This window comes from Perognathus longimembris, chromosome 14 (genome assembly GCF_023159225.1).
Source record: "Perognathus longimembris pacificus isolate PPM17 chromosome 14, ASM2315922v1, whole genome shotgun sequence".
Taxonomy (NCBI): Eukaryota; Metazoa; Chordata; class Mammalia; order Rodentia; family Heteromyidae; genus Perognathus; species Perognathus longimembris.
In genome coordinates this window covers 41,101,807-41,124,917 of record NC_063174.1, presented here as the reverse complement: position 1 = coordinate 41,124,917, position 23,111 = coordinate 41,101,807, and the positions used below count along the sequence as shown (strand labels likewise).

General features: G+C 48.4%; 1 protein-coding gene across 3 annotated transcripts; it reads left to right on the top strand.

The window, feature by feature from the left end:
• Positions 1–6,592: 6,592 nt before the first annotated feature.
• Positions 6,593–21,056, top strand: Abcd4 (ATP binding cassette subfamily D member 4). 3 transcript variants are annotated; one of them, XR_007213182.1, is made up of 19 exons: positions 6,593–6,720; positions 8,324–8,442; positions 8,596–8,723; positions 10,234–10,373; positions 11,181–11,297; positions 11,518–11,643; positions 12,397–12,447; positions 14,336–14,430; positions 14,673–14,794; positions 14,877–14,968; positions 15,119–15,208; positions 17,427–17,635; positions 17,799–17,890; positions 18,194–18,230; positions 18,808–18,857; positions 19,209–19,261; positions 19,779–19,886; positions 20,365–20,480; positions 20,610–20,632. XR_007213182.1 is itself a non-coding variant. In XM_048362231.1 (19 exons), the coding sequence occupies exons 1-19, from the start codon at positions 6,683–6,685 to the stop codon at positions 20,676–20,678; spliced, it is 1,821 nt and encodes a 606-aa protein (XP_048218188.1). In that variant the 5' UTR covers positions 6,593–6,682; the 3' UTR covers positions 20,679–21,056. The 3 variants fall into 3 exon arrangements, 2 of the variants coding, with proteins under 2 accessions (XP_048218188.1, XP_048218189.1); XM_048362231.1 differs by having other exon boundaries at positions 19,779–19,855; positions 20,610–21,056; XM_048362232.1 differs by lacking the exons at positions 6,593–6,720; positions 8,324–8,442; positions 8,596–8,723; positions 10,234–10,373 and having other exon boundaries at positions 11,523–11,643; positions 19,779–19,855; positions 20,610–21,056.
• The last annotated feature ends 2,055 nt before the right edge of the window (positions 21,057–23,111 follow it).

Genomic DNA, 23,111 nt, shown 5'->3' with positions numbered 1-23,111 from the left:
AGCATAGGTTCGATTCCTCAGTACCACATAAACAGAAAAAGCTGGAAGTAATGCTGTGTCCCATATGGTAGAGTGATAGGCTTAAGCAAAAGAAGCTCAGGGACAATGTGCGCTGGCCCTGAGTTGAAACCTCAGGACTGGCAAAAAGAAAAAGGGAAAAAATTTTTCTAGAGGCCAAACTCAGGAATTTGAAGTGTGTGTGTGTGTGTGTGTGTGTGTGTGTGTGTGTGTGTGTGTGTGTATCTTGCTGAGGATCAAACCCAGGGCCTGTCCTTCCAAGAATTTGTGTGTGTGTGTGTGTGTGTGTGTGTGTGTGTGTGTGTATGCCAGTACTAGGACTTGAACTCAGGGCCTTGAACACTGTCCCTTTGTTTTTTCACTAAGGGCTGGCATTCTACCTCTGGAATCCTAGCTCCACTCTTAGCTTTTTAATTGGAGATGGACTTTCACACCCAGGCTGGCTTCAAACTGTAATCCTCAGAACCTCAACCTCCTGAGTACCTAGAATTACAAGTGTGGGCCACTGGCTCCCAGAATTAGTACTTTTTAATATGCACCAATATCCTCAGACCCCACCACTTCTCATGAGTTCCTCTGTACTCTGAATTTTGAGAGGACTTTTATCTCCAACTTATGAGTGTAGCTGCCTATATTCAATGATCTTAAAGCTTCTATATTCCTAATTTAGTCTTCATCCCTTGGTATCTGCCAGGCATGGGTTCCAGAACACTAGCCTCTCTGGCTCTCAGGTCCCTTATATAAAATGGCACAGCTGGAGTTGGGAGTTTGGCCTAGTGGTAGAGTGCTTGCCTCGCATACATGAAGCTCTGGGTTCAATTCCTCAGCACCACATATATAGAAAAAGCTGGAAGTGGCACTGTGGCTCAAGTGGTAGAGTGCTAGCCTTGAGCAAAAAGAAGCCAGGGACAGTGCTCAGGCCCTGAGTTCAAGCCCCAGGACTGGCAAAATAAAGAAATATAAAATGGCACAGCATTTTCATAGCACCAACACACATCTTCCTCCCACAGATGCCAATCATCTTGAGATTACTTCTAATGTGTAGTACAATACAGGTGCTATATAAATAGTTCTTATTCTATATTGTTTAGGGAGTAACAACAGGGAAAGATGTCTGTACATGTTTGGGACAGATGTAATTTTATTTCTGAATGCTTTTGGCCCATACTTAGTTAAACCCTTAGATGCAAAACCTCAAATACAGGAGGGACAACTATAAACTTTTTTTGTTGCCAATCTTGGGGCTTGAACTCAGGGCCTGGGCACTATTCCTGAGCTTCTTTTGCTCAAGGGTAGCACTCTACCACTTGAGCCACAGTGCCACATCCAGCCTTTTCTGTTTATGCTGTGCTGCGGAATCGAACCCAGGGCTTCATGCATGCTAGGCAAGCACTCTACCACTAAGCCACATTCCCAGCCCACGACTGTAAACTCTGTTTACAGTCATTCATTCAATCATCTATTAAATTCTTGGACAAATATTTGTCTGAGGGTCTATCCTGGCAAACAGAGACAGGAGATGAAGTAGATGCAACCTCAGCCCTTCAGAAATGTCTGCTCCTTTGACCAGACTGACAAGTAAACATACACTATGGTTCTGGACTGGACAGCATGATAGGGCTTTGTTCTGAAAACAGAGGGGGCAGGGCAAGGAACAGTCAGGTACAAATTCCTGGAGATTAGAGTCTTGACTTCTGTTTTCTTACCAAGGGAGGAAACATAATGATAGACAGAAACTTCAGCTGGCAGTTAAGTGTGGAAGAAGGGGTGAGTTCAGGTGGAAAGGACAATAAGCTGATCTGGCTCTGAAGCCAGACATCCTGATTACATCCAAATTCCCTCGCTCAGTGGCTGCATGATGGTGGTTATAAAACCAATCCTTTCCACACCTCAGTTTTGTCTTCTGTGAAATGGAGTTTAAAAATACTACCTGCCAAACTGGGCATTGGTAGCTCATGCCTGTAATCCTAGCTGCTAAGGAGGCTGAGATCTGAGGCTCATGATTCAAAGCCAGCCTAGGCAGGAAAGTCTGTAAGACTCTTATCTCCAATTAACCCCACCAGAAAACTGGGAGTAGTGCTGTGGCTCAAAGTGGTAGAGTACTAGTGTTGAGTTGAAGAGACTAGGAACAGCACCCAGGGATAGAGTTCAAGCCCCACAACTGACAAAATACATACATATATATGTATACATATATATATAACTTGCCTTCTTTATTGAATAGTCAGGTTTAAAATTATCTATATATATTGCCTGAAATAAGCTGAGCACCGGTAGTTCACACTTGTATTTCTAGCTACTCAGGAGGCTGAGATCTGAGGATTACAGTTCAAAGCCAACCTGGGCAGGAAAGTCTGTGAGACTCTTATCTACAATTAACCATCAAAAAACTGGAACTGGGGGCTGGGGATATAGCCTAGTGGCAAGAGTGCCTGCCTCAGATACACGAGGCCCTAGGTTCGATTCCCCAGCACCACATATACAGAAAACGGCCAGAAGCGGCTCTGTGGCTCAAGTGGCAGAGTGCTAGCCTTGAGCAGGAAGAAGCCAGGGACAGTGCTCAGGCCCTGAGTCCAAGGCCCAGGACTGGCCAAAAAAAAAAAAAAAAAAAATTATAAAAAAAAAAAAAAACTGGAACTGGACCTGTGGCTCAAAATGATAAAGCACTAGCCTTATACACAAAAGCTCAGGGACAGTGCCCAGACCCTGAGTTCAAACCCCAGGACTGGCACCAAAAAATAGATTAAATAAATAAATAAATAATAAAATAAAATGCCAAACAGCTTCTGAGATTTAGTTGGTCTTCAACAACTTTTCTCTCTGCTAGGTATTCTCTATAGTTTATTTTTTTTAACTGTATTTTTTTTGTGTTTTCTTTTTTGGTACTGGGCATCGAACCCAGGACGTTGTACTTGCTAGGCAAGCACTTTGCCACTGAGCTACATCCCAGCCCTCTTCTCTATAGTTTATAACTATGTTGTTATATTACACCATATTATATATTTTATTTTATATATTTTATTTTATATTATTTATCATAATAAACAGTAATTATATCTACTTATGATGTATATGATATATATCTTGTACATTTATTATGCTATATTCTGTCATATATATTGCAAATAGCTCCATCTTTGATCCCCCATATCCTCCTCTTAATACTACTAATGGCACTATTGGTGTCATTAGTCTCTCTTATGACAGCTCTTGAGAAAATTCTCAAATTTCCCCATTTAGACGTGTCCCTTCCCCACCAGGGGCACCCAGGACTGGGGCTTCCTGGGAGTCTTCAGCAGAGGATGGAGCAACAGGGAAGAAGCCCAGAACTTGGCTGATTGGCTGGGGCCTCCCACAGCTGGTTTAGCTGTGGGGATGTCATTCTGAAGCACACCTTCCATGGGTCCCCAGACAGAGCAGCAGAGCCATCACGAAAGGCACAGAGACCCCACTCCTACTGCCTCATTGCCTGGCGTTCAACACATACTCTGCATGGACAGACATTTTACAAATGAAATGATTTTCTCAAAAATACAATAAAACATCATCCTACACAATTCTCTTTGCAAAGTCCAATTCCATCCTGAAAATTAATTTATAAAGATGTGCTAAAACAAACACTGATTTCAAATAAATAGAAAAGTGGAGGAAGAGCTGAAAAAAATAATTTCCCCATTTAGCCTTCTCCACCCATGAACTTTCTCCACAGAACCTGCTTTACTCAAGGTCACTGGTAAATGGCACCCAGCAATTCCCATGGGTAATTCTCTATCTTCCAGAGCAACATTGTATTTCTTTCTTTTTAACTCTGTAGTGATTGAGGGGATTGAAACCAGAGCCTTGCCCCGGCTAGGCAAGCTACACTGAGCTCCACCCCAAGCCCTCTACAGCAAGATTTCTCATCCTTTTAAATGACTGACGTTTTGGGTTTTGTTTTGTTTTGTTTTGTTTTGTTTTTTGTTTTTTGGCCAGTCCTGAGGCTTGGACTCAGGGCCTGAGCACTGTCCCTGGCTTCTTTTTTGCTCAAGGCTAGCACTCTGCCACTTGAGCCACAGCGCCACTTCTGGCCATTTTCTGTATATGTGGTGCTGGGGAATCAAACCCAGGGCCTCATGTATATGAGGCAGGCACTCTTGCCACTAGGCCATATCCCCAGCCCATGACTGACATTTTGGACTGGATAATTCTCTGTTGTAGGAAGCTGCTGTTTGCAGTATTATGGTAATTCTTTGTTGTGGGCAGCTGCTGTTGGGAGCATTATGGTAGGATTGCTGAGGAGATCTCTGGCCTTGTTCACCAGGTACCAGCAACACCTTCACCTCATGACTACCAATAATGTCTCCAGATAAAGACAACTCTGGTAGCAGGGAGAGGGAATGGTGTGCGTAGGGCCATGACCCCTTGACTGCACCTGAAGTTACCCTGCTCTACTTTCTCCATCATTTCCCAGCATACCTAGAATAAGCAAAGCCTTTACAGTGGTATGGGGCTTGATGACCCACCAGACTCTGATGCCATCAGTACCAGCAATGCACTTGACATCTCTGACATTCACTTGGGAGAAACCACGAACATTCTGGCTTGGGTGAAAGTCACTTTTGTCCTGACTGCTGTATAAACCAGCCCCAGGGATCCATCCACCAGTCTTGCTGCTGCGGTAGCCTGTGTAAGTCTGCTTTCTTCTGTCTCCTCATGACTGGTTCTCAGATACTGAGACTGTTTTTCTAGAGCAGAGACAGTGTAAGAGAGATAAAATCACTCATTTGAAAACCTTTAAAGCTACCATTCTATAGTCCTATGGGTTATCATCTCTTACTTGAAATTCTTGAGATAGGGCCTTACTAATTTGCTAACTTTCTTGCTCAGGCTGCCATGGAACTTTAATCCTTATATCTGGGCTTCCCAAATAGCTGGAATTACAGATATGAACCACCACACCAGGCCTGTTCTTTGAGATAAGGTTTTGCTAATTTTGTTTTTCCTTGGTGGGTCTTAAACTATACTCCCATCTCTGCCTGACAAGTAGCTGGACTACTGATGTCAGTCTCTATGCCTGGGCTCCTTGGGTGATTCTTAATATAAAATTTCCAACATTTTTTAAAAATTTACTTTTATTTTTGCCATTCCTGGGGCTTGAATTGTGGGCCTGGCCCCTGAGCTCCCTTTGCTTAATGCTAGCACTCTACCACTTGAGTCACAGTGCCACTTCTGGCTTTTTCTGTGATTAATTGGAGATAAGAGTCTCACAGATTTTCTTGCTCCTGCTAGCTTTGAAACACAAACCTCGAATCTCAGCCTCCTGAGTAGTTAGGATTACAGGCCTGATGGTGCCAGGCAAAAATTCCAACTTTTTCTGTTTATGTGGTGCTGAGGAATCGAACCCAGGGCTTTGTTCATGCTAGGGAAGCACTCTACCACTAGGCCACATTCCCAGCCCCAAAGTTCCAACTTTTAAAATATATTTATTTATAACCCAGGGAGTAGAGTCTTCTCCAAACGACTTATTTCTGGGGTGGAATACGTTGGTAGATTGCTAGCCAATGAGGGAAAGCATCAGGTACCAACTTTGAGCCCTGGTCTTGAACCTAAAAAAATAGAAGACACAAGGGGCTGGTAATATGGCCTAGTGGTAGAGTACTTGCCTCACATATATGAAGTCCTGAGTTCTATTCCTCAGCATCATATAAACAGAAAATGCCATAAGTGGTGCTGTGGCTCAAGTGGTAGAGTGCTAGCCTTGAGCAAAAAGATGCCAGGCACAGTGCTCAGGCCCTGAGTTCAAGCCCCAGGACTGGCAAAAAAAAAAAAGAAAGAAAGAAAAAGAAAAAAGACACGAAAGCAGCTGCCACTTAACAACCCCCCCCCCCTTGCCTGGAGACAATGTAACTGGCTGATCTCACTCAGGGAAACGGCACTGGGTCTTTGAAGCAGCTACATTGCAGAGGTTTTCACCTGCCCAGTTCAAAACCACTCTCTTCCAAGGGACATTTGACAGTGTCCCTTGTATTTGACACTTGTGTTTGACGGGAATTCTAACAGGTAGAGGCCTGGGATACCGCTAGGAAAATAATTAGCCGGGTGCTGGTGGCTCACGCCTGTGATCCTAGCTACTCAGGAGCCTGAGATCTAAGGATTGCGGTTCGAAACCAGCCCGAGCAGGAAAGTGTGAGATTCATCTCCAATAAACGACTCAGAAAAAGCTGGAAGTGGCGATGTGGCTCATAGGGTTAGTGCACTAGCGTGGAACAAAGGATACTCAGGGACAGCGCACAGGTCCTGAGTTCAAGCCCCAGAACAGGAAGAAAAGAAAGAAAGAAAAAACAAAAAGACCACCCTGGCTTCTCTGAGACAATGTATAAAAGATCTACTCGGAATCTAAAAGACTTGTTAAGAAAAAGTTACTTTCCTGGTTTGCCTGATGTCAAAGCCGGGAGACCTCCCGCGTCCAGAAGGGGGTGACGCTCTAGCCGTCGGGCCAGCGGGATCGACACTGCGCACTCGTTGGTACGTTCCGAGAAGCCTGCGCTTCCGGGAGCGGCCTCTCTATCCCGCCGTATCAGTGGTCGGGGCAGCCCCGCCCCTCCCCGGGCTAGCGGAGCCCTGTGGACTCTGCCCGGCGGCGCCCGGGTGCTGTGGGGCTCCGGAGTCGCTAGGATCCCGGGTCATGGCGGTCCCTGGGCCCGCGCCCGGAGCAGGCGCTAGGTGAGCAGAGCAGCTGGCCAGGAGGGCCGGGGTGGCGCAGGGCGTCCCGCATGGGACGGTGGGGAAGGGACTCCTCCGCGCCTGGTCCCAGTGACGTCTGACGGGACGGAGCGTCCGCCCTCGGCCGGGGCCCGAGGCCCTCGCCCTCTCCGGCTGCCATCCACCCTCGGCCGGGGCCTGAGGTCCCCCGCCCCGCGCCGGCTGCCACCCCCTATCTTTATCTCGAAAAGTTATTGTGGTTTGTTTGCTGGTTTCAGCCCCCCAAAGTGGGTCGATGGTTCTTGGCACCACGTGGGCCCCTCTTTTACCACCTTTCCCCCTTTATTCCCACTCTCAATATCATTTCACTCCAAGATCACTCTGTGTCCAGTATTTTTACAAGCCACTTTACATAAATTGTATTATCTTAAACATATATATATATATATATATACACACACACATACATACATACACAGTGGTTTTGAATTTGTATAAGTAATATTCTGTGGGTTTTTTAGAGACTTTATTTTAAACAATGAACTTAGTTTTTGAGCTCACACAGACTTGTGTGTGCTCACTTTCCTAGTGATTGGGTCCCTAGATTGCTTCCAGTAACCTAACCACCACAAAGTCTACTGTGATCAAATATTCAAATACTGTCTCCTGGTGGATATCAGTGATTTAGGTGATCCACCTAACTCCACCTAGGAGGCTAGGTCCTAGCAACTTATGCTAGGTTGTTATTATTGTTTGTAGGTTGTGGAGCTTGAACTCAGGGCCTGGGCACTGTTCCTGAGATTTTAAACTCAAGGCTAGCATTCTACCATGTTAAGCCATAGCACCACTTCGGATTTTCTAGTGGCTAATTGGAGATAAGAGTCTCAAGGACTTTCCTGCCTGGGCTGGCTTTGAACCTCGATCCTCAGATCTCAGCCTCCTGAGTAGCTAGGATGTAGGCATCAGCTGCCTGTATCAGGCTTAATTTTTCTAGGTCACCCCAGTTTATACTTCCCAACAGCAAGGTGGACAGGTCCCTGTTTCCCTGTATGTCCCCATGCTTTGGTATTGTTTAGTTTTTCTAATGTCTTGTCAATCTCATGGGTGTGAGATGCATTGTGTTCATTTACCAAGCCTATGGGTTTTCCCTCTTGGAGGTGTCTGTTAATAGCCTTCCTCTATTTTTCTGTGGATTTCCCGAATTTCTGACCTCTGTGCTCTTGATTTTCATCCTTCATTGTTTTTTACTCTCTGCAGATGCCTTCTCCATCTTTTTAAACTAGAATCTATGGTAAATGTGGTAAGCAAAAAGAATTCATTTTAATTAAGTGAAATCTAACAGTTTTCCCCTTTATAGCTTATGGGTTTGGTCTCTTATTTGAGGAATGCCTTCCTATTTTTAGGTCATTAAGGTGTCTTCAGATGTTTTTCTACATTTCTTCCTGTTACCTAAATAGTGTCACTTTTTGCCTTGAGCTCTATTCCTGGCCTGTCATTTTCAGCATTCATAAACCATTTTTTCTTCAAGGCCTGGCCCCTCTCCAGACCAGTGGGGATTAGCTGGGTCACTGTTGTCTAGAGTGTAACTGCCCTCTGGGGCTTCTACTTCCCAACTTTTCTTCAGGCCTAGACTAGATCTGCAATTTCTCCAGCGGTTCCTGAGAATACAGAAGGTTTTGTTTCCTTCTTGGCCATCACAGAATGTCTTGATGTTCCTGACTCTCTTGTGTGTGACCCTACTGGGTGAGTGAGTAAGCTGGGGCTTGGTGGGGCAGAGGGGAAGCACTAGTTTGGGGTCCCCTTTCTTCTCTCTGAGGTAGGAGAAACAGGAACTCAGCTAGAAGCCTCTGCCCTATATTCCCTTATCACTGATTTCTGACTCCTCCCTCCCTACAGAACAACTGGTGATCTACCAGGTTGGAGTGATCCCCAGTCAGTACTACAGGGTCCTGGGAAACAAAGACTTGGATGGGTTTAAGGCGCTGACATTCCTGGCTGTTGTGTTCATCGTTCTCAACTCCATAGTAAGGGCTTCCTTTTCCCTGTGTCTCTTTCTTGTCTGGTGTGAGTGGAGTATTTGTTGGAACTTAGTCTTCAGGAAGCAGAAACCAGGCTTCAGTGGGCGTTCCTTCCTTTTCCTGGGAACTGTGATGGTGGCCCTGGATGTCAGAACTTTAGGCAGGGCATTGATCCTGCTATTGGCCCTCTTGCAATCGATTTCTCATGTATTTCAAACTGTAAGGGCTAGGCTGCAAGGTTCTGGCTTAATCTAGCAGAAATATACACTGTCCTTTCCCTTCCCAGAACTCTTGCTTCTGGGAGCTTAGAGTACTCTAAAACCAGGACTGACAGCCAGAACTGGGCTGCTCCTCTGGCAGCTCAGCCTGGCATTGTGTCACACCTCCAGCTTTCAACATCTGCTGCTTTCTTGCTGAGTGACCTCCTTTCTCCACCCCTTGTTCAGTTGGCTAAAGCTTACATTTTGTTTTCAAGATTTCTCTTTGTCCCGTCTTTCAGGTCCTCAACTTTGTCCTGCATAAATTCTCTACCTAACTCAATCCTTTTTTTTTTTTTTGCTGGTCCTGGGGCTTAAACTCAGGGCCTGGGCACTGTGCTTGAGCCTCTCTGTGCTCAAGGCTAGTGCTCTACCACCTGAGCCACAGCGCCACTCCGGCCTTTTCTGTTTATGTAGTACTGAGGAATTGAACGCAGGGCTTCATGCATGCTAGCTTGGCAAGCACTCCACGACTAAGCCACATTCCTAGCCCCTCAATCCTTTTTTGCATTTGCACCTGCTATCTCTCTTGGCATTCTTGTCATTGTCTACTCCCTGGCTACACTATTACTCCCCTAGGTGCTTAGGACAGAGGTGCTTCAGAAATGGCAGATTGTATGTCTACCTGACCTAGAGAAGGGATAGAAAAACAGAGGGTAAGATATCACAAGAAATGTACACACTGCCCTACTATGTAACTGTACCCTTTTTGCACAACACCTTGTCAAAAAAATTGTGTTCAATTAATAAATTAATTAATTAAAAAAAAAAGAAGTGGCAGATTGTGAGTCAGGGCTCTGCTAGGACCCAACCTAATGTCCCTGTCAGGCTGGACTAGCTGTTTTCTAGGGAAACCACTTCCTGTCATACTGTGGCTACTTTTGGTGGGCTTTCAGCCAGCCCTAGATACATAGAGCCCTTTTCCAGGCTTGGGAGACAGAGGAGTAAAAACATAAATGAAAGACATGCTAGAGCCCCCAACCGTATGCTTCTCTGTATTCAGTTAAGACCTATGATGCAGAAAGAGGCTTGAACGTTTTGCCTTTAGTAAGCCTTTTAGGATTTCGTAAGGATAAACACAGAACAAATGGGAAGGGAAATCCTGTGACTTGAAGCTTGTTTTAAGAGAGAAAAGTGCTGAGTGATCAAAAAAGGCTAGGCCCAGTCAGCAGTAGCATCTGCCAGCCTTGAGCTTTGACCCAAGACTTACAGGATGCTTCTCTCTCCCCTCCCTTCCCCTTGCCTCCTGTGCTGCACAGCTGAAGAGCTTTGACCAGTTCACCTGCAACCTGCTGTATGTGAGCTGGAGGAAGGACCTCACTGAGCACCTGCACCGCCTCTACTTTCGGGCCCGTGTGTACTACACCCTCAATGTGCTTCAGGATGACATCGATAATCCGTAGGCACCCTCATGCCTAACCCCTGTGTGCCCCATCCACCCAGATTAGCCCTGGAGAGTCCTGGCCTCAGATTCCACAGAGGTCATCTACAGTAGGCCACTGTTGCTGCCAAGCCATGAGAGCAGAGTGCTCCAGGAAAACCTCTAGGGAGGCTGTGGGCCTGAGAGAGCAGAAAAGAAGAAGCCAGGAGCCAAGCATGCCTATAATCCCAGTACTTGGGAGGCTGGGGCAGGAAGATCACAAATTTGAGGCCATCCTGGGCTCCCTAGCAAGATTCTGTGTGTGTGCACACGCATGTGGACACTCACACACTGACACTAGGGCTTTAACTCAGAGCCTGGGCACTATCGCTTAGTTTTTTTGCTTAAGGCTGGTGCTCTCCTAGTTGAGCCAAACTTCCACTTCTGGCCTTTTTTTTTTTTCTGGTTAATTGATGGTAAGAGTCTCTGCAATTTGTCTGCCTGGTTGGCTTTGAACCTTGATCCTCAGGTACCAGCCTCCTGGGTAGCTAGGATTACAGGTATGAGCCACCAATGCCAAGCTGAAAGGAAGCTCTTCTACCTTCCTTTGGTTCTGTACAGAACTGACTCAGGCCATCGGTGCTGGGTCTTTTGACTCCATCTTTTTTGGGGAATAAGCTGAGGTACCCTAAGAAGTAGCTGTCTGGAGTCTCGTGTAGATGTCTTAAAGGTTACTTTTCGAAGTAATCCATGGGGTCGCTAGGGTCAGAAAAGGTGTGAGTTCTGACTGTTACCACCCTGGAGCCCAGCTAACTGGGTCCAACTGCTCTTTGTTATTGGCTGCAGGGATCAGCGTATCAGCCAGGATGTGGAGCGATTCTGCCGGCAGCTCAGCAGCATGGCAAGCAAGCTGATTGTCTCCCCCTTCACCCTCATCTACTACACATACCAGTGCTTCCAAAGGTGCAGCCTCTCCCCTCCTGGGCTTCCTCCTGCTCCCTGGCCTCATGTCCCCCTTAGTTTCTCAGGGTCCAGGAGAGGCATCGCCCCCACATGGTGGCCCCAAGGATCTGCTGAGACTTGAGCAGGGATGGGAGGCTGGGGGCAGGGAGCTGGCCTGAAGCCCATGGTGCTGTGTGGCACCCCACGCATCCCTTACCCTCCCTTTCACTCTGTCCTTCAGCACAGGCTGGCTTGGGCCAGTGAGCATCTTCGGGTATTTCATCCTGGGAACCATGGTGAACAAAACCCTGATGGGACCCATTGTGGCGAAGCTGGTGCAGCAGGAGAAGCTGGAGGGGGACTTTAGGTGTGTCTCTTTCACTGAGGCTAAAGGGTGTGATCTAGGGTAAGACTTCCCTAGTTTACATCCAAGAAGTGCCAATTCCTAGCCAGGTGATCTTGTGCAAGGAAGGCCTTTTACTTCTCCAAGGTGAAAGTGTTTTCCTTTCTAAAGTGGATGCTGTAGTTGCCTACTGAGACACGTGAGGAGCACTGAGAACAGCGTCTCATTGGCCATCACCAACGTCATTATTGACCCTGGGCTTTCTCACATGCTTCTGGTCTAACCACCCTGTCTCTTGGGCCTGGCAGCTCTACTTGGCATCCTCCTTCAGGCTGGGGCTGGGGAGGAGGTGCTGGGGGAAGGAGATGCTGGAGGCAGGAACACAGAAAGTGGAGGGCAGCCCGACTTCGCACAGGCCCTGGGATTTCCTGTCCATGGAAAGGTTAGTGGAGGCGGCCATAATGCTGAGATAGAGCCGGATTCCACATTATTGGAGTGAGGGGTGTTGATCTTTTTTTTTTTTTTTTTTTCTTGCCAGCCCTGGGGCTTAGCCTCCAGGCCTGAGCACTGTCCCTGGCTTCTTTTTGCTCAAGGCTTGCACTCTACCTCTTGAGCCACAGCGCCATTTCCGGCTTTTTCTGTTTGTGTGGTACTGAGGAATTGAACCCAGGGCTTCGTGCATGCTAGGCAAGCACTCTACCACTAAGCCACCTTCCCAGCCTGGGGTGTTGATCTTGATTTAACTTGTCAGCACACATTCTTCTTCGGTCTGCCCAGGTTCAAGCACATGCAGATTCGGGTGAATGCTGAGCCTGCTGCTTTCTACAGGTGAGTGTAGTAGAGATGGTTCCCTACTATGAAAAGATAAGTCTGTAGCCCTCTGACCACCGTGGAGCTTTTACTGAGCATTCTCATGCATGGTTGTCACTCTTCCCCCTGGCCTCACTGTGATGGTCTGCCATGTCCTTAGGTCTAGGGATTGCTTCTGGAGCTGGTGGCTTTGCAAATGGGGAGCTTTAGTCTTGGTGGCTTAATATGAAGTGTGAAATGACCAGAGAGTAAAATATGTAGAGTAGGTGCTGCTTCACCCTGATGACTGTAAGGCATCTGCTGTTTTCCTGTCTGAAGTCGTTTTCTTGCCAGTGCGCAACATGCATGGCTGGTCCTTTGTAGCATGGGAGGGAATGGGAGCCTCTCTGGAAATCAGACCTGCTCCCTGCGAAGTGCCTGCTCCCAAGTGCCTGCTGTCCGGTGTCCAGGCACTGGGCAGTGCTGTGGTCTTCCTTCCCACCAGGATGGGACCCTGTGCTCTGCCATGTGGGAGGCTTCCAAGACCAATATTTGGTTTATGTTTAACCAGTTGGTCTAGGTAGCTGGGTGCTGGTGGCTGACGCCTGTAATCCTAGCTACTCAGGAATCAGATCTCGGGATTAAGGTTGGAAGCCAGCTTGGGCAGAAAAGTCTGTGAGAATCGTGTCTCCAATTAGCCACCAAAAAGCCTGAAGTGGAGCTGTGGCTCAAGTGGTAGAGTGCCAGCCTTGAGTGAAGAAGAAAATCAAAAGCATGAGCTCCCAAGTTTAGACCCCAGTACTTGTACGAAAAAAAAAAAAGCAGGGAGAGGAGACTATCCCTTGGATCACCCTTGTTTGGGTGGATGTAATAACCTTGATCCTTTCTCTGTCCATCTCCACCGCAGCTTGCGGTGGTAGTGCGGTGGGGAGGGCTGGCCTGCTGGTCCCTGTACATTTGCATTCTGCAGCTTCTCGTTTGGAAGGCATGTCAGTTTGCAGAGCTCCAGATACGTTCTACAGCCTCTGCAAATGTGGAGAAATCCAAAATGTTCCCTTCTCCCTCTACCTTTTCTGCCTGCCTTTGGAGCCTCGAATCACCTTCTCTGAGGAGCTTTCCTCAGCTTCCTTCATGGTTGGGCATGTTTGTTATCTTAGCCACATGTGACCCTCCATAGTCCAGGTGACGAGTGTGGTGTGGCTTCTGCCCCCTGGCCTGGGAGCTCCTCAAGAAGGATGGATCTGGGGGCTGGGAATATAGCCTAGTGACAAAAGTGCTTGCCTCTTATACATGAAGCCCTGGGTTCAATTCCCAAGCACTACATATATAGAAAATGGCCAGAAGTGGTGCTGTGGCTCGAGTGGCAGAGTGCTGAGCCTTGAGCAAAAAGAAGCCAGGGACAGTGCTCAGGCCCTGAGTCCAAGCCCCAGGACTGGCAAAAAAAAAAAAAAAAAGAAGGATGTATCTTATCCAGCTCTCACTGCACTAGCTGACTGGCTCTGAGCCTGGACAGTGCCATTTTATTTGGGCATTGGCAGCAGTTCTTAGTTATTGAGTACCCCTCGTGTCTTGCATTTTGCCTTCAGAAACTCATTAATTTTCACTTTATTCTAACATGATACCTATGTATTATTAGTTCCATTTTATAAATGAGAGAAGCTAAGGCAAAGGTTTATGCAACTTGCCCATGTCACCTAAGTAGAAACTAGAGAGTCCAGATTCAAACTGCATCTGGCTAAGTCTAGAGTTCTTTCCTGACAAGATCATGAGGAAGACAAGCAAGGGATGATGGGTGATAGTTCCAGGAAGGTTCTAAGACCAAGATATTTTGATGGGCTTGGTTCCTAAAGGAAGATGTGAGGGGTTTTGGGTTCCCCAGCCTGGCTCAGCCCCACAGACCTGTGGACATCCCAGCCTTTCCCGTTAGAGCCGGGCACGTGGAGCACATGAGGACAGACCGCAGGCTGCAGAGACTCCTGCAGACCCAGAGGGAGCTGATGTCCAAGGAACTCTGGCTATACAGTAGGCAGAGGGGCCCCTGGAGGTGGGAACCACAGATCGGGACACTCGCTTCCTTCCCACACCTCCCCACTTTCTGCCTGCCCAGATGAACCAGGAGACCGCTACCTTTGCCAGGGCTGTCCTCAAAAAATGACCTAGGAGAAGTGTAACCCTGTGTGGCCTCCTGCTCCCCATCCTGAGGGCTGCATTCCCTGCAGAGCCCATGGGAGTCCGCTAGGCCTCATGCAGTCTCTCTTCTATAGTTGGTGTCAACACCTTTGACTATCTGGGCAGCATCCTGAGTTACGTTGTCATTGCAATCCCCATCTTCAGCGGGGTCTATGGAGACCTGAGCCCCACAGAGCTCAGCACCCTGGTCAGCAAGGTGAGAGACTCTCCTTGGCTATCCCCCACATGCTGTCCCCACTGCCTTTGCGCCCACACTGACTGCCCTCCATCCTGTCCAGAATGCCTTTGTGTGCATGTACCTCATCAACTGCTTCACCCGCCTCATCGACCTCTCCACCACATTCTCAGATGTGGCTGGTTACACACACCGGTGAGGCTCCGCCCCCTCTGCCTCCTGAGCAGCGTGAGTTGTTGGAAGAAAACACTGAATGGCCAACAGTGCTAGCGGGTGGAAGATAGGAAGGAGTATTACCTTCATCAGGAGCCCTGAACTGTGCCTCAGGTTCTCACTTCTTGCCAGGATCGGGGAGCTTCAGGAGGCCCTGCTGGACATGTCTCAGAAGTCACAGGACTGCGAGACCCTGAGCAAGACCGAGTGGGGCTTGGACAAGTGAGTACTGGGCTGCATTATAGCACAGGAATCCAGACTGAAAGATGAAGGCTGGTGGGGTTGCTCCGGGAGATGGCTTGTGGGTAACAAACCTGGGGGGAGTGAGTAAAAGTAGTCGCCACCTTGTGCTAAGCATATGATAAGTATTGAGTGTCCCTGTTGCCAGCTCTATGGCACTCATTGCTCTGATTTACATTCTACCTCAGCTGATAGAAACAAAGGACACACCTTCTGCTTGGGCCTCATACAAACAAAAACCCAAGCTCCGCATGGTGTCACATACCTGTAATCCCAGTGCTCCCGAGTCTGAGGCCAGTTCCTGGCCAGCCCATCTTGTTCTTTGTTTCGTTTTTGTGCCAATCCTGGGCCTTGAACTCAGGGCCCGAGCACTGTCCCTGGCTTCTTTTTGCTCAAGGCTAGCACTCTACCACTTGAGCCACAGTGCCACTTCCGGCTTTTTCTGTGTATGTGGTGCTGAGGAATCAAACCCAGGGCTTTGTGCATGCTAGGCAAGTACTCTACTGCTAAGCCACATTCCCAGCCCCCTGGCCAGCCTGTCTTATATACCAAGATTGTGTCTCCAAAAAACAAAAACAAAACCCAAACCATAAATAATAATAACAAAATCTGGGTAGTACTCTCCTCTTTTCTCCCTCATGTGAAGCTCTGCCACTTGCCCCTGTCCCCAGGTGTGTCCTGTGTCTCTCGTACCGCCCTCAGATCCACAGATGTCTCTATCCATGCACCTTTGTGGATCAGGAATAGTTCTGATCTTCCTGTGCATTCAGAATTGGTTCGGGCAAATTACTTAGCTGTTCTAGGTCTTGGTTTGTTTGTCGCTAAAAAGGAGGAATTAGTGGAACCTTCCTTCTCCGTTCTTTGAGGATTAGATCTCAGTCCTTGAAAAGTAAGCTTTCAAAAATGGAAACAGTCTGAATTCCAGAGCCTGAGCTCAACTCTCTCTTCTTAGTAACAAAAGCCTCAACAGTTGCCCTGTTGAAAATGCCACCTCAGCCTACAGGCTGGGGGTGTGGAGCAGGAAACTGGGGTTGCTGCCTTGTGGGGAGTCTGGCACCCATGGAGAACCAGGAGCTCCAGAGCTGTTGAACATTAACCACTTCCATCATACTATGATTATCCTGGTCACCCTGTGCCACCTGTAAAACCCACCAACACTAGAATTAGGAAGAGTCTGCTCAGCAGCCCTGGGCAGGTTACTCAGCCACTTGAGTGGATTTCCTCATCTGGGGTGAATTTTCTCTCCTTGTAATAAAGATCATTCATTGATGGGTCCCAGACTTGGTGTTCGTTTCCTTCAGTGGGCTCTGGCTGCCATAACAAGGTAGCACAAGACAAGTGGCTCAATCATCAGAAATTATTTTTCACAGTCTGGATGTTAGAAGTACAAGATCAAGTTTTGTTTTGGTTTGGTTTTTTTTGCCAGTCCTGGGGCTTGGACTTGGGGCCTAAGCGCTGTCCTGGCTTCCTTTTGCTCAAGGCTAGCACTCTACCTCTTGAGCCACAGCGCCCCTTCGGCTTTTTCTGTATATGTGGTACTTAGGAATCGAACCCAGGGCTTCATGTATACGAGGCAAGCACTTTACCACTAGGCCACATTCCCAGCCCCAGAAGTACAAGATCAAGTTATAGGCAGGTTGATTTCCCTAGAAACTTCTTTCCTTGGCTTGCACATAGTCCCCCTTTTGCTTGTCCTCATGCTCTGTCCCTAGGATCCATCCCAACAGCATCATCTTAACATTACATCATCATCATCATCATCATCATTTCTTCTTGAGTTTGTGCCAATACTAGGGCTTAAAGTCAGGGCTTGGGCACTATCCCTTCGCTTTTTCACTCAAGGCTGGTACTTTACCAATTGAGCCACAGCTCTACTTCTGGCTTTTTTGGTGGTTAATTGGAGATAAGAGTTTCATGGACTTTACTGACCAGGCTGGCTTTGACCCCAGTCCTCAGATCTCAGCTTCCTGAGTAGTTGGCGTTTACAGGTGTTTGCCACTGGCACCCAGCTAACACTACTCCTCAAAGACCTTGAGTCCACATGCAGTTGTACGATGAGGTTCCCAGGGTTGGGATGTCAGCATATAGGTTGGGGGAGGAGGAGTTCAGCCCTAAAGCCCCCAATGTGGAGGTGATTTCCCCAGGCCAAGCCCCTCCCCCTGCACTGCTCACACTGCCCGCCCTCCCTCCTCTGCCCCAGGGCCTGTGGGTGGCCAGCAGCAGAGCCAGCAGACACAGCTTTCCTCCTTGAACGGGTCTCCATCTCTGCCCCCTCCTCTGACAAGCCCCTAGTCAAGGACCTGAGCCTGAAGATCTGCGAGGGGCAGAGCCTGCTGATCATGGGCAACACGGGCACTGGCAAGACTTCCTTGCTGCGAGTTCTGGGCGGCCTGTGGGCCAGCATGAGGGGTAAGGAGCTGGACCCTCCCTGCCTGTGACCCAGCCTTGCCAGGGGTGGGTGGGTAGTGTGAACTATGGCCTTTCTTGGCCCAAGAAAGAGGGTGAGAGGCAGAGAGGGAGGCAGTGATATTCTCTGTGAGGTCTCAGGATGGAACTCATGTGGGCTCCGCAGGCTCCGTGCAGATGCTGACTGACTTCGGGCCCCACGGAGTGCTGTTCCTGCCTCAGAGGCCCTTCTTCACTGACGGAACACTTCGGGAGCAGGTCAGTGGGTCAGGGTTCCCTCCTCACCTCCCCCCGACAGCTGGGCCTCTCAGCAGTGTGACAGGCTTCAGGCGCTAGGAAGCTAGGGGTAATGAAGTGGCCATGCCTAGGACTCCTGGGTTTAAGACCATTGTCTGCCGCACCCGTGGATCACAGTCCTGGACACAGGAAGCCACTGCATCTATGTGCCGGTATATCCCTACTCAGGTGGAGAGGAGCCTGGCTTCTTTGGGCAGTGCCTGAGGGGGAGGGAGTGGATATACCTGTCTTAGCCTTCTAGACCAGTTTGGATTTTGTTTTCAGGTAATATATCCCCTGAAGGAGATCTACCCTGACTCAGGTGAGCTGGGCCTCCTCAAGTCATGTCTTCTCATCTCAGTTGTCCTTTCTCTGCCAGACAGTGGCCTCACCTGTGCCTGTGGAAGAGGCTCCAACCACGCTGCTAGCTTCATATTGGCTCTTCTCTGTTAACTGTGTACTGTTTGGGGGACTGTCCTGTGATCCATTTGTTCTGATTTCCCTCCCTGAATAGAGACAGTCATTGGAAGAAAGGGAAATAAGAGTCCCACAGACTTTTCTGCTGTGGCCCAAATGATAGAGTGCTAGCCTTGAGCAAAAAGAAGCCAGGAACAGTGCTCAGGCCCTGAGTTCAAGGCCCAGGACTGGCAAAAAAAAAAAGTCCCACAGACTTTTCTGCCCAGGCTGGCTTCAAGCTGTGATCCTCAGATCTCAGCTCCTGAGTAGTTAAGATTATAAGTGTGAGCTTTCTGCACTTGGCTGATGGTTTCTTTTACCCTTCCCTGTCAAGTACACCTACCTGTCAGCCAGCTTGCTGGCAGGCCCACCCTACCATGAAGTCCGCATCTATTCCAGCCAGCTAGAAGAGCTGATGGGTTGAAGGAGCCTCTGTTTTCCAGGTTCTACGGATGACGAGAGGATCATGAGGTTCTTGGAGCTGACAGGCCTGGTAAGTGGGATGGGGCCCCTGAAGACCCAGCCCATAAGGAGGTACTGGCCCAGAAGAGCGAGACCCTGTCATCTCTGGACCCAGGACTGGGGAAAAGAATGAGAGTACAAATTGACAGTGAGACAGACACAGGCAAGAAGACAGTGTCTGTAGAGAATTTAAAACAAAACTGACTGAGCTAGTCTGCTTTTCCTATCATGGTGCTCCAGTGAGTCTCAGCGATGTAGTTGGCAGCCCTGCCTTGGCACACTGCTATAGTGCGTCTGTCAGAGCACTTACATTGTGGGGACCGGATGGCAGGAAGCTGTGTGCGCACTGTCATGGACTTCTTGCCCTCTGGGTCTGTTACAGTCCAGCTTGGTGGCAAGGACAGAGGGGCTGGACCAGCAGGTGGATTGGAACTGGTAAGAATGGAGTTGGGGGTTCTGCATCCAGCTCCCCACATGACAGCCATGAGCCTAGGGGCCCCGTGAAGGGATAGAGCGGCCAGATGGCCAGATGTTTGGCTAGGCCATCTTCTGTGCCTTAGGAATAGAGTTTGGTGTGGATAACAGGGCTATCAGCCCGGCACTGGTGGCTCGTGCCTGTAATCCTAGCTACTCAGGAGGCTGAGATCTGAGAATCGTGGTTCAAAGCCAGCCTGGGTAGGAAAGTCCGTGAGACTCTATCTCCAGTTAACCACCAGAAAACCGGAAGTGGTGCTGTGGTTCAAGTGGTAGAGTGCTAGCCTTGAGTTGAAGAGCTCAGGGACAGTGCCCAGGCTCAAGAGTTCAAGCCCCATGACCAACCAAAAACAAACAGGGCTGCGAGTGTGAAGGTGCCTTTGCCCTGGGCCCCTGTAGAAAACATCTTTCCCCCCAAACCCAATCTTAGCAAAAGCCAAGCTGTCACCTTTGGGTGTTCTCTTGTTTCCTTGCCTAGGTATGATGTCCTGTCCCCAGGGGAGATGCAGAGACTTTCCTTTGCACGGCTCTTCTACCTGCAGCCAAAATATGCAGGTGAGGTCTGCCCTGCACACACACAGGCCAGGTGCAGCAGCATGTATTCCTGGCACTTAGGCACAGCTGGGTATGTCTGGACACCTCTGGGTCCTCCTCCTGTGAAGAGCAGTGTCTGACAATTCCGGGTGTCACCATTTCATAAGCAGGAGTGGGGAGCAAGCCTTAGTTGGAAGACTGTGATTGTAGCTCCCCAGGCTCTGCCATCCAGTGTGTGGCAATGCCTGGCTGCAGGGTAGCAGGTGTGGGCTCTTCCCAAGAACTGCCTGGATTTCACAGACCCAGGGAGCTGTGGCACTTCACAAGTAGAAGCTGAGATGCTTGGGCTGGTGCTCAAAGGTGCCTTTCCAGATAGAGCCCGACCCTCGGCTCCCTTGGCCCATCTCCCTGAACCTGGTTCCTATAAGCCAGAGCAACGGCAGCCTCCCCTGGGGCCCGGTTGAGGGTGACTGTGGTGGGCAGGACAGCAACAACTACTGGGATCAAGAGCAGTTTATCCCTTCCCTCAGTGCTGGATGAAGCTACCAGCGCCCTGACAGAGGAGGTGGAGAGCGAGCTCTACCGAATCGGCCAGCAGCTGGGGATGACATTCATCAGCGTGGGACATCGACCCAACCTGGAGAAGGTACAAAGGTGGCCTGAGGAGGGAGAAGAAGCCAGCGTCTGGGCCTGGTCAGAGCCAGAGGCCCCTTACCGTGGGGTGTGGCCGAAGAAGCGGTTAGACTCCTCGTCTCTCTGTGGTGTTCTCTTGTAGTTTCACTCCTGGGTTCTGAAACTCCATGGAGGAGGAAGATGGGAACTGACTAGAATCAAAGTGGAATGAAGCCAAAGGCGTGGAAGGACACCAGAGGAGAGCCAAGCTCCGGGCAGACCACAGTCCCCAGGGGAGACCAGGAGGAGCCCAGGTTTGCCTCAGGTCCTGTGCCGGAGCCCTGGCAGCAGCTGGCACAGCCCAGGGCAGCCCCACAGGGGACCCTGAAGTCTGTCTCCACAGGGCTGCTTCTGCGGTGCCAGCGAGGGCTCTGCCGGAAGTGCTGATGGCTTAAAAATGAATTCAGATCATGATGGCTGAGAAATATCCAAGTGCAGGAGCTGTAAGACCTGCGAGTTCAAGCTGGCTGGGGCAAAGACAGCCAGTTAAATTTTATAATGATAAATTCTTAACTTTCACTAACTGGCCATTTAAATTTTTAACTTTTTTTTTAAAGGAAACATTAAAAAATGTTTTTGCAACTTTTGCTCTTTCTTTTCTCTACTGTAGAGGTTCCTCCCCTCCTCCCCTATCGAGGCCTATCTCAGCCCTGGGTCCCTTTGGGTCCTCCTGTCTCTGCTTCCTTGGTGTTGGGATTACAGGCATGCGCCACCATGTCCAGTTTACCCGCCCCCCTTTTTTTTAAAACTAAATTTCTAGACTTACCTCTGAGAGCTATGGAGGGGAGAGCTGCCTTCCACTGTTCTGGAACCTATTACAGTTTTTCACTTTGCACATTTCTCCCCTTCCATGAGTCAGTACTGGAACCAATAACCTGTAGGTTGTGTCTATCTGTCTTTCTTTTTTTCCTTCTTCCTCCCTTTCTTTTTTCTTCTCTCTCTTTTTTTTTTTTTTTTTTTCCTTTTTGCCAGGCTTGGACTTAGGACCTGAGCACTGTCCTGGCCTCTTTTTGCTCAAGGCTGATACAACTACTTGAGCCACAGCACCACTCTGGCTTTTTCTATATATGTGGTGCTGAAGAATCGAACCCAGGGCTTCATGTATGCAAGGCAAGCACTTTACCACTAGGCCATATTCCCAGCCCTCTTTCCCCCTTTTCTTTCTTCCTTCCTTTTTTTCTCCCTTCCTTCCTTCCTTCCTTCCTTCCTTCCTTCCTTCCTTCCTTCCTTCCTTCCTTCTTTCTCTCTCTCTCTCTTTCTTTCCTCCCCCCTTTTCTTCTTTCTTCCTTTCTCTCCCTCTTTCCCTCTTTCTTCTTTCCTTCTTTCCCTTTTATTTATTTGCCATGCTGGAGTTGGAACTTAGGGCTTTGCACTTGCTAAGTGGGTGCTTTACTACTTGAGCCATGAGCCTGTCCTCTTAACACAGATGAAAATCCTTTTCCCCATACCAGCTAAAAGAAGATTTGGACTTTGAAAAAAAAATCTGTTTTAAGGAAGAACAAAGACAAATTAAGTGACTGTGGTTCAAACCTTTAATCCCAGCACTCTGGAGATTGAGGCAGAAGGATTGGAGGCTGGCATGGGCTGTGTAGCGAGACCATGTCTCCAAAATTAAACAGGCAAAACCTAGAAAACACAAAATCATGAAATAGAAGGTGATTTAGCCCAGAGTCCTAATTCTAAAACAGTTTCCAAACTGTAGTTGTCTGTGTATCACTTTTGTGATTTTATATTTCTAATTTCTATACTGCTTAAACTGTTATTTACCTAATATTAAAAACAAAACACAACAAGCCTAACTCAGCCAGACACAGTAGTGTTTGCCTATAGTCCCAGCTACTCAGAAGGCTGAAGTATCGGTTGAGTCCAGCCATTGAGTCCAGGAAGCCTGGAAAAACTAGCATAAACTAACATAGCCTTGTGCATGCCGTGCTCTGCCACTGAGCTATATCCCCAGCCCTTGGTATTTTGAGGCAATGTCTCACTATGTAGTCTAGGCTGGCCTCAAAACTCTTGCTCTTCAATACTGGAATTAGAGGTGTGGGCCACCATCCCTGGTTTAACCCTTACACCTCAGCCTCCTGAGTAGCTAGGATTTCAGACATGAGCCACCAGCACCTAGCATTAGTTGGATTGTTAAAAGGAACTTTGCCTTGGGCACTGGGCAGCTCATGCCTGTAATTCTAGCTACTCCGGAGGCTGAGATGTGAAGATCTGGGTCAAAGCCAGTCTGGGTAGTAAAGTCCAAGAAACTCTTATCTCCAATCAATCACCAGAAAACTGGAAGTGAAGCTGTGGCTCAAAGTGGTAGAGTGTTAGCGAGCAGAAAAGATCATGGATAGTTCCCAGGCCCTGAGTTCAAGCAAGCTTCACAACCAACAACAACAAAAAAAGGAACTTTGCACTTTCCATAAGGTAAAAATAAACACAGTGAAAACTATTGTGTTCTTACTGTAGCTGCTTGCTGTTGGCTGTGATAACTCTGAGCCTGAGGTTTGTCAAGACTTGCTTACTCTTTTTAAAAGGGAAAGAAGGTGTTAAGGGGAAACACAGAAGAGTTAGATATATTAGCACCCAACTGACATTTTTTTTCTCTTAATAAAAT

What these genes read in the sequence shown, in the direction of transcription:
- Abcd4 (XM_048362231.1), top strand. Translation starts at nt 6,683, where the DNA reads ATGGCGGTCCCTGGGCCCGCGCCCGGAGCAGGCGCTAG. An exon ending in GGAGATCTACCCTGACTCAG is followed by an intron (nt 18,231 to 18,807) that starts GTGAGCTGGGCC and finishes TCTGTTTTCCAG; the next exon opens with GTTCTACGGATGACGAGAGG. An exon ending in TCTTGGAGCTGACAGGCCTG is followed by an intron (nt 18,858 to 19,208) that starts GTAAGTGGGATG and finishes GGTCTGTTACAG; the next exon opens with TCCAGCTTGGTGGCAAGGAC.